This window comes from Crotalus tigris, unplaced genomic scaffold, assembly GCF_016545835.1.
Source record: "Crotalus tigris isolate CLP2741 ecotype Arizona unplaced genomic scaffold, ASM1654583v1 scf7180000017680.1116333, whole genome shotgun sequence".
Lineage (NCBI taxonomy): Eukaryota > Metazoa > Chordata > Lepidosauria > Squamata > Viperidae > Crotalus > Crotalus tigris.
The window spans coordinates 112,619-123,572 of NW_024096562.1; the positions used below are offsets into that span (position 1 = coordinate 112,619).

At 34.7% G+C, this 10,954-nt stretch overlaps 1 protein-coding gene across 2 annotated transcripts in view; it reads left to right on the forward strand.

Annotated features, from left to right (window-relative positions):
• PPP2CA (protein phosphatase 2 catalytic subunit alpha) overlaps positions 1-8,661 on the forward strand; it is a 29,626-nt gene extending 20,965 nt beyond the window's left edge. Inside the window, exons 2-7 of one of the 2 annotated variants that reach the window (XM_039337478.1) lie at positions 107-316; positions 1,209-1,382; positions 1,572-1,661; positions 5,324-5,485; positions 5,646-5,764; positions 7,069-7,879. In XM_039337478.1, the coding sequence (XP_039193412.1) occupies positions 107-316; positions 1,209-1,382; positions 1,572-1,661; positions 5,324-5,485; positions 5,646-5,764; positions 7,069-7,141 (828 nt within the window). In that variant the 3' untranslated portion in view covers positions 7,142-7,879. Of the gene's footprint in view, positions 1-106; positions 317-1,208; positions 1,383-1,571; positions 1,662-5,323; positions 5,486-5,645; positions 5,765-7,068 lie in introns of both variants that reach the window. The other variant, XM_039337479.1, reaches the window with a different exon arrangement.
• Positions 8,662-10,954: the final 2,293 nt, after the last annotated feature.

Below are 10,954 nucleotides of genomic sequence, written 5' to 3' on the forward strand. Positions count from 1 at the left end.
ATAAATAATACATATGCTATTGTATTATTACACATTTATTGTTATTATGCAATTTGAAATGTTAATTAATTACTTAAGGTTAAGCTGACTTTTTACTCTGTTGCAGGCTAAAGAAATCTTAACAAAAGAATCCAATGTTCAAGAAGTAAGATGTCCAGTAACAGTTTGTGGAGATGTCCACGGACAATTTCACGATCTCATGGAACTTTTCAGAATTGGAGGCAAATCACCAGACACAAATTATTTGTTTATGGGGGACTACGTTGATAGGGGATACTACTCTGTTGAAACAGTAACACTTCTGGTAGCGCTTAAGGTAATAAAAATACATTCAAAACATGTTGGCATTAGAAATAACAAGCATAGAGAAAATTTTGGGCTTGCTTCCAAATATTTTGAACTTTATTTTGTGTTTATATTCTGAATTATTGTAAGGATTTAATGCTGTTGAAAATTCTGCACAAAATAATTGTATAGGAGAAAATTATATTGTGTAATTCAAAGAGACTGCTACATACTAAATAAGATGTTTAAATATACAGGTAGCCACAACCACTCATTTAGTGCCAGTTCAATTTTTATTGAAAAAAGTGACTTATGACCATTTTTTTCACACTTGGTTATGTGATCAAAATTCAGCTGCTTGGCAATATCCTGGGGTCATGTGATCCCGTTTTGCGACCTTCAACGTGTAAAGTCAGTGGGAAAACCAGATTCATTTAACAACTGTGTTACTAACTTAACAACCACAGTGATTCACTTAACAGCTGTGGCAAGAGAGGTCATAAAATGGCGCAAAATTGACTAAACAACTGTCAAGCTTAGCAACAGAAATTTTGGGCCCAATTGTCGTAAGTTGAGGACTACCTGTAGTTAGAAGTTCCATGTTTCTTTAGTTTGTATCTCCATTTCAATAAGATGGAAAAGAGAATGATAAGATTCTACTCTTGAATTTAAATTCAGTAGTCTCTCCCCCTTCCCCCCTATATATCAATACTATCAATCTAAACAAAATGGGGTAGGAATACAGATATTTAAAATTTGGTTTCAAGAGATGTTTAGAAAATTATATTTTCTCCATACACCTGTAACTAATGATTATGATAGGGGAAGATATATGTTAATAGAGATGGGGACAAGTCAAGGTAGGCAATGTAAAATGAAAAGCTCTTAATTGCTCTGATTACACTAACTACGTTATTTTATAGGTCCGTTACCGTGAACGCATCACAATCCTTCGAGGGAACCATGAAAGCAGGCAGATCACCCAAGTATATGGTTTCTATGATGAGTGTTTAAGGAAATACGGAAATGCAAATGTCTGGAAATACTTCACAGATCTTTTTGATTATCTTCCTCTTACTGCTTTGGTGGATGGACAGGTATGCTAAAAATATGACTTCTTGTTAATAGTAACAAAAATACAAAATAGGGTGAATGTTCCAATATATTTTAATCAGATGTTTTCCTTTTAAAATCATCTATAACTTTCAGTAAACAAGTTCAGCTACCTGTAGTTCTTGATAATTAAGAAAAAGTTATTCTAATACTAGTTTTCAAAACTTTCACAGATTTTCTGTCTACATGGAGGTCTCTCTCCATCTATAGATACACTGGATCATATTAGAGCACTGGATCGTCTCCAAGAAGTTCCACATGAGGTACGTTAATGCCATTTGAATTCTCAGTTGCGTTAATGCATGTTAATGTATAATGGTACTCTTTAAATTTTTTTCTTTTGTAATTTTTATTAAAAATATTTTATTAAAAATAAAACAATAAAACAGTACTATAAAACAATACAATACAATAAAAAATACTAAAAAGAAAATTATATAAATAAAAAAATATAAAATGCAGAAAAAATAGAAAAAAGAATATAGTAAAGAAAGGAAATATATAAAGAAGGGACTTCCCACTTCATCACAAGTACAAACAATTTTAGTAATTTATCACTTTCTCTTAAAATACAGCAAATTATCTCCTCATATCTGATTTTTTTTATTTGTAAGCAATCAACAAAACTGTATCAGTTTAGTCCCGGAATCGGCAAAAGTCCATTAAGTGTTATCTGAGGTTACATACCTATTTTAACCTTGATCAAATAAAGCAACTGTACATTCCTTCCATTTACGTTTAACAATTTTCATCTTTTATTCATACAGAAAATGTCCTAGATTTTTATTTTTTATTTATTTATTTATTTATTTATGAGACTTATATACCGCTTTAAGTGCAAGCACTCTCTAAGCGGTGTACACCAGTAAGCAATGTATATATATATTTACATTGCCCCCAACAATCTGGGTCCTCATTTTACCTACCCCGGAAGGATGGAAGGCTGAGTCAACCTTGAGCCGGTGAGATTTGAACCGCTGACCTGCTGAACAGTCAGCTAAAGTGGCCTGCAGTACTGCACTCTAACTGCTGTGCCACCTCGGCTCTTTATCTCTTCTCTCAAAATTGTTCAAAACATTAACAAAGTATAGGAAATTTATGCATTTCACTCTTTTACATTATTTGTATATCCTTTTTAATTATTAGATCATCAGCTGGTTTCTTATGTGTATCCAAGTAACATTTATTTCTATATTATTTTTGGAGCTTGTCGTTTTTAAATCCACTTTCAAACCAGTTTCACTTTTGTCTTGTAAAACTTATTACTCTTCCATACTATATTTTAAATATAGAGGCAGACAATCTTACAATTAATTTCTAGATCCACATCCTTAAATATATCCAATGTTAAGATATTTTTCTTAATTCTGTAATTGTGAGTTGACTTGGAGTATTCCCCTTTATAATCTATAGTTCCCTCTGGTATCCATTTTTTAAAAGTTTTTTTTTTAAAAAAATTCAAAACAAGTATTTTCCCATAGGAAGGTTCTTTATAATTAATTCTCAAATCTTATTTCAAATTTACCTGGTGTCTATTTGTAACTTTGTAATCAAATTTTAATCATCCCTTTTGCTGTTTATTCCAAATAAAATTATTTTTTAAGTTCTGAATATTGTAGTTAAAACTCTTTTGCTGAGGATTGAAGGAAACTCATTAGTACAGTGGTTCTCAACCTTTCTAATGCCGTGACCCCATAATACAGTTCCCCGTGTTGTGGTGACCCCAGGGGTGTGGCCAAGTGAGTGTGGCCACCAATAAGAGGGAGTAGGACAGCTAAGGAAAAGGGAAAAAAATGGCGGACAGCGTGGTTTGGCGACCCCCGTGAAATGGTCGTTCGACCCCAAATGGGGTCCCGACCCACAGGTTGAGAACCACTGCATTAGTATTTTCAGACTTGTTGATCCAAAGCTTCCTAACAGATGAAAAAGCAGTTAACAAGCAATTTACAAAATGATTAGAAAAAGAAGTAGGTAAACTTAAGTGTCCTTTGAAAAGCACAGATTGAGAGTTGAGGTTTGAGCATGATAGCTATTCTCTTGTCTCCCAGAGATCTAAACCCACCAAAGACCGTTTCCTGGAGCACTTGTGGGTGATCTCAAGTCCTCTCCTTGTCTGAAGAAAAATTATTGGAGAATCAGTCTGCTTGGTGGCTCTTCATTCTTCTGTGGTCATGGGCGTCACTTTTTGCATAGCCATCTTCTGTCTGTTATTATTCTCCGGAAGTCGGTACTCTTCAAATTACTGAAGAGTCCTGAGTTGGCCATAAACATTTCATTTCACGCCATTAATTTTAATGCTTTAATTGTTGAAATGATTTGGGTTCTTCTACAATTACTTTTTAAAATTGCTGTCTACTGTTACATCTGATTTTAATGTATTAACTGAATACGGAGTTTGTGGAACCCTAAGAGACACAGAATTTCAATCTAGGAGGAAAGACCTAAGTATTTAAATTCCTGACTTGATAGGGAATCAGTCCACAAGTACAGAATTTGTTGCACTCTCCTTGTTGGTGAATATCAATTAACAAAGAGCAAATTAAAGGAAATAACAACAACAACTACTACTACTACTACTACTCACAGTTACTACTATTGAGCAAGGTACCACTTATACTGTACCTGTGCATTTCGTTTTTCTTGCCTAAATGTAGAACCTTATTTTTTTCACCATTGAATTTCATTTTGTTAGATAGCACCCAGTGTTCAAGTCTGTCAAGATCCTTTTGTTTCTTAAGCCTGTCTTCTGGAGTGTTGGCTATTCCTACCAGCTTGGTGTCATATGCAAATTTGATGAGTTCCCCATCTATCCCCTCATCCAAAGCCATATCCCGAATTATAGTTCAGCAATATCGTAAAGACAATAATTTCCCCAATCTAGTAGCATAATCTTTCTTTAACCTTCATAATGGTGGATTCAGAATTATATAGAATTAAAAGTTAATACCCTGCCTTTAATTTTAAATTCATCAGAATTGGTTAGTTCTCTTACAGGTTACCAATGTGTTGCAAAATTACATATACCTGACAATCTTGCTAAGTAAATCTTATGATTGTCAGTATTTAAAGATTTGTGTCCAGTGCTCTTTTATTGAGAAGGGGTATCAGCAGAATACAAACTGTTTTACAAGCCCCATGTACTCCAATGTTGGTTGAGGGACTTTTCAAAACAGCTATGAGATGGAAAATTATGTAGAAAATGAGGTGATTTTGCTAGTTTCTCTGATGGAACAAAGATTCCAGTGGTTAAAAGACACGAAATAAGTGTTACATAGAGTGTCTTATTGCTACAGATAATGGTCTATAAAATGAACTAAAATAGATTTTGATTATGAATTTCTCATATTTCTGAGAAATCATCTAGCCTTGATTTCTATACTATGTACAGAAGAATGAACTTCACTTAATTTTTACTACCTTGGAGTGAAGAAGTAAACCAGTTAGGTAAAGTGACTGTTAGTGTTGGCAGTCACAACTCAAACTCTTACAGTGTTTATCTAATTTTCATTGTTCTGAGTTATATTTTCACCATTCTGAAAGAAACTTCTTTCTATAGATGGCTAGTATGTGGGCAAGGAGATGCTGGCGGGTTTTTCTTCCCAGAAGTACATTTATTGCCACAATGCCTTACAGTATTGTTATGTCTTACAGTATTGTTCACTAGAATTAGCTTTAGTTGAATTCAGCTGTAGCTGAAAAGTAGCTATAATTGAATTCTTAAGAATGCCCAGGTGTAGGGAACGTAGCAATACAGAAATTCTGGATTTCTAGTATTTTTTACTATAATTTTTACCATTAGCACTGGATAAAAGCGTACTATTCCAAAATATTTAGCCATTCCAATTGCCATTTTGAAAGTTTCCCTACATTGTATTAGGCATTTTTGTTTTTAAAGGCTAAATCATAATGTTGAAATATTTCCTAGGGTCCAATGTGTGATTTGCTGTGGTCAGATCCCGATGACCGGGGTGGCTGGGGTATTTCTCCTCGAGGAGCTGGCTATACTTTTGGACAAGATATTTCAGAAACTTTCAACCATGCTAATGGTCTTACATTGGTTTCAAGGGCTCATCAGCTGGTAATGGAGGTAAGCTTGTTTTGACCTGCTCTAAACTGTTTTGAGATATATTTAAAACAAACCCAGATCATACCCTGATATATTTTAATATAGTAATATATTTTATTATAACTACAGCTTATATTATCTGCAGGGATTCTTATTAAAATTACATATTTTCTTTTTTCAGGGATACAACTGGTGTCATGATCGGAATGTAGTAACAATTTTTAGTGCTCCAAATTATTGTTACCGTTGTGGTAACCAAGCTGCAATTATGGAGCTTGATGATACTCTAAAATACTCATTGTAAGTATTTTAAAAATATTTCTATGAGAGTGACCAAAGTGCATTATTTATACTTCCTAATTAAAACTTTCTCAAAGAAAAAAAAGTCATCTGTGCTCGAAATAAATATGCACTGTTGCTTGATCTGGTCTTGCCAGGTATTTCAGAAGAGATTATTTGTGGAATATCAAATTTATTTTAAATTTGCATAGTTTTAAAATAAAAAAAAATTTCTGTTTGGATATTTCAGGGGGTACTCATTGATTCATGAGTTACTATAAAATTTAACAGCAATCCTTCTTAATTTTTTTCTGGATAAGTTCTTTGAAGTTTAAGACCTAAATTACGTTAAGAAATACTTGCTTCTGTTATATTAATACTATGTATGTTGAGGAATCTTTTTACTTCTAAGATTCACACAAATAGGTTGAATTGTTTTTTGTGTAAATTCAGTGAATGACAAGACATTAATTCTGTGCCTGAATAGAGCTTCCTTTGGAAATTCTTTTTCTCCCAAACTGGCTCCTGCCATTTACTTTGCTACAAACTAATCAAGGAGAGAAGCAACCTAGAACTAAGGAGAAATTTCCTGACAGTTAGAACAATTAACCAGTGGAACAACCTGCCTCCAGAAGCAGTGAATGCTCCAACAGTGGAAGTTTTTAAGAAGAGACTGGACAGCCATTTGTCTGAAATGGTATAGGCGAGCCTTTTAGAGACTGAGTGCCCAAAAACTGGCCCGCCCCCCCAGCCAACCCCCATTCTGCTCCCTGCTCCGCCCACCTGCAGGGCCACTCATCACAGATCGCCCAGGCAGCCTTACAGCGCCATGGCGGTCATGCCCTCCGCCCACACCCCACAGCATCATCTGCACATGATGGGGCGCGAGGGCAGAGTCTTGCCCCTGCTGCCTGGCTGCCATGTGCTTTCCTGCACTGCTCCGCATGGGCCGCGTCTGGGGGAGCCTTTCCTCTGGGCAGGCTGTTGGTGAGGGGGTTGTGGGGGAGGCGGGCTGGGGCAACGGTGTGTGTGCCCACAAGAGGGCTCCAAGTGCCACCTCTGGCATAGGTGCCATAGGTTCGCCACCACTGTTACAGGGTTTCCTACCTGAGCAGGGGGTTGGACTAGATGACCTCCACGGTCCCTTCCAACTTTTTTTTTATTATTATTATTACAATTACAATTAGTGGCATTATAGGGAAGCTTCTCTGTCCTTCTGAAGAAATTATTCTAAAGTATTCTTTGAAATTTCAAACTGTGTGAAGTATATTACAGATTATTTTAAAAACATCAGGAGATCAACAAATTCTAATTCTCTATTTCAGTTTGCAGTTTGATCCGGCACCACGCAGAGGTGAACCACATGTTACTCGTCGCACCCCAGACTACTTTCTGTAATGAGATTTTCCACTTGTACAGTATTGCCATGAACCATGTGTTGACCTAAAGGAACATGGGAAGAGCAACAGTAACTCCAAAGTGTCAGAAAACATTTAACATTCAAACCTGTTTTCACATGGACCAAAAGATGTGCCATATTGAAATTCAAAGCCTCTTGTCTGTCAGCGACTGTGACCACTTTAGAATGAACCAGTTCATTGCATGCTTGAAGCAACATTGTTGGTCAAGAAATCAGTTTCTGGCATAGTTCTACTTGTAGTTACTTTTGCTTTCTCTGAGAGACTGCAAATATTAATACGTAGACATTTAAACACTTCGTGAATTACAAGTAACTTTCCATTTAGCTTTAGCTTTCCAGCATGATTGTAGATAAGAATAGCAAACTATCATTGAAGCTTAATGAACATTTTAAATAAGCACCAAGACTGACTTTTCTTATTTGTGTTCTTACTTTGTTTTTTAGGGAAACAGTTTAATTTAATTGTCTTATTGTTTCATCTGAACTCTGTTCCCACCCCATTTTTCTCTCACACTTTTCCTCTACAAAGTGTCCCATGTATGTGTTCATCATAGTGAATTACTTTGAAAGAACAATTTATTTCTGTAAGACGTTGCTGCAGGAGAGTGTTGCAGCATTTTTCATAATAAACTTGTGAACTAAGTTTGGAAGATGGTTGACTTTAAAATGTATTGCAAGCACATATCATGTTGTATTTAATAAAAAAATAGCTTTTATGTCTCTTTGAACCTTTGAAGGACCCAAACAATACTGAGTTCAGGAAACATATTACGGTACGTAAAAATCAAAATCTAAGGATCAGATCTGGTAATCTGTGATGTATTAGGAACGCAAATAATTACTGCCATAATTCTATTAACATTTGTTAAATACTATTCTGTGAAACAGATCTTCTGACATTTAATTCTATATTTAAAGTGGAAAAGCCACGATTGTGAAGTTAAATCTTACTTCACCTAAGCATAGTCCTAAAAATTATATATCCTCAATGTTCCCGATGAAGTTTCTTTTTATACTTTTAAGCAAAAGAATATGAGGTTACTGCTTCTGTGCTACTGAATGAAGAATGGAAAGGAACTGGTGAGAGATCATAAATCAATCTCAATACTCTGTACTCATTCTTAGTAATAACAGTCTCTCATACACATTATGACTCTGTCTTGGGCAGTTTACTTTCCCTCGGTTTGAGCAGAAGGCAGTGAATAAGTCATAGACTAAATACTCCAAATACTAGTTGAATATATTCTGATCCCAGAACTTGGGATATTTAAATAGCTAGGAAAAATGAGCCTATTACGATGGAAGTTAAATTCTTACTTGTAATTGTTGGTATCACATATTTGTTGAATGATAATGGGAATAGTGTAACAATGGGGATATACCAACAAGCCACCTGTAACTGATTGTCTCAAATGTGAAAATCAAAACATGTATTAACAGTGATTTCCTCTTCCTTTGTAACTAGTGTTTTTACTTACCATTCAATAAAGTAGTAACAGAATAATGAAGTTGGAAGAAAAGTCCTTATGTGCACAGGGCATGTTAAAGTGTTGTGCATACTTTGTGATTCTTAAAACATTTTCATGGAATGAAGTGGGCTGATATCTTCAATTTCAAGTAGTTGGCCTTTAGCAAGGGTTGCTGTTCAGAAGCTGGAAAAATTGCTTTTGTTATTCCTAGCCAAGGTATTTTTAAGTCTACATATATAACTCTATAAATATATACTTTTCAGTTTCCTTTTCCTGGAAAAAATTCAAAAATTGAGCTTTTCTTAAGATATTGTTGCAAAAAACCAAAAAGGGACAACTATTATAAAGAAACTATCAGTACCATTATTACTCTTCATTTCCCCCTAGTGTCAGTTTACTAGAATATTCATTTTAATAGAAATTTAATTCCAAATATAGACTCCAAATAGAAATTTAACTCCAACTATTAAAAAAATATATATCTTCAAATAGAAAGTTGATGCCAGCTAAAATATTGGTAAGAAAAAAAACATAAGTAATAAGCTAAAAGTGGCCAGGTTTTTCTGTGAATTAGCCAGATGAAACACTAGTTTGAACAATTCATTTTTCTTGCACTGTTTTAACTGAATAATATACTGCAACTTCATTTTGCATCATCTTTTTTCCACGTGATCCCATATTTAAGCAGATTATTAGAAAATGTTTCCATGTACAGTATGTTACCGGATTTTAAATATAGTAACTTTCGTGATTGCAATTCCTATGCCATGATGATTGGAGAAGCTTCTCAAAGTGGAAATCACCCTGCTGCTTTTTGGATTTCATTGTCTAATTGGCTGCTTTTAAGGCATTTTTCTAAGCAAGTTACTGTCCTTGGTTAAATATGGTTTCTGGAAGTGAAAGAGAAAGTTGAAATTGTTCTTTTGAAAAAAAAAAAAAGACCTATTGATGGGTCTTGTGAGCCTATATATTATGCAGAAGAATCGTTTAAAATTGCTCAGTTGAAAATACAGGTAGTAAATGTTTAGAATAACTTGAACATAATAAAGTATGGACTATTTTATACTTCTTTGTTAACATACTAATAGGAAAACACATCATACCTAGTCATTTACATCACAAAACAGTGGGCAATTTAGTGGTATTTAATAAACCTAACAAGTTGATTGTGATCTATGAAAGTTCATATGATAGGTCTGTTAGCCTTTAACATGTTTTAATACTCTTAACTTGTTTTAAAGAGTCATGTTTTGAAAATATAGTTAGCATGGCCAGAAAGGAAGTCATAGATAAATCCTTTTATTTTTTGGGGTGGGGGGTAGTACCTAGCCAAAGTACCTTATCTAGAAAGCTAATTAGGAAACATCTAGGAAGTATACAGTTGGTTTGTTCAGGAACTTGGAAAACATCCTGAAAAGTGGTAAGACAGAACTAACTCAATGAGAATCCATGGAGATATCAATATAAATTGTTCAGTTCATGCTTAATTCAAAGACAATTTTACTTACAAGTAATCCTTGTTTAGTGACCTAACAACTCAATTGTTAACTGGTTGCTAAGTGTAATTGGAACTGCTTATGGACTCACTTCAAGTTCTCTGCTTCACAGGGCTGCGAAGGTCATAGATCCAAGGATTGCTTGCAAAATTATCTTCATCATCATAAATGCAATTTTTGCTAAACAGGGCAGTTGCTAAACAAGGGTTATATTATACCTGTTGGTGATGGGGGGGAATCAGATTATTTTCATCAATATCTGGGCTAAGTATTTCACTGTGGCTGGCAGCGATTGCTATCCCTTGTGTTGGGTTTGTAATACTTCTAGATCTATTTGGACTTGTCTTTTTTGCTGCAGTTCACTCCATATGCCTAAGAGAAAATTTAATGCTCGAAGATTGAACAATCCACTTCTACAAATACTAGAAGGTGGTGTTTGATGACACTAATATGCACTATATTTATCAAGCAACAGAGGTGAGATTTTCCAGCTTGGAACAAAAAGGTTTTCTGTCTTATGACTGATGCATAAAAGTGGGAGGGAGTAGTAAGGACATAAATTGTGATATTGCTGTGATATCAAACATATGGCATTCATCTGAGGTAGTTTAGGACTGCTTTTGGGGGTAGTTTTTGCTTTAATTTAAACGTTGGTTTAAGTGGCAAGAGACCTCTGATTCCAAACATCACTGGCTTAGTGTTAGAGAATTGAATCTGTTCCTTGATTTGGAAATAGTGCTTCAATAGATGCTCCCTCTCAAAATTATATTTATTGGGAGGGAGGGGAGGAGGAGAAAACGTAATGTACATTTGAAATATTATTGTG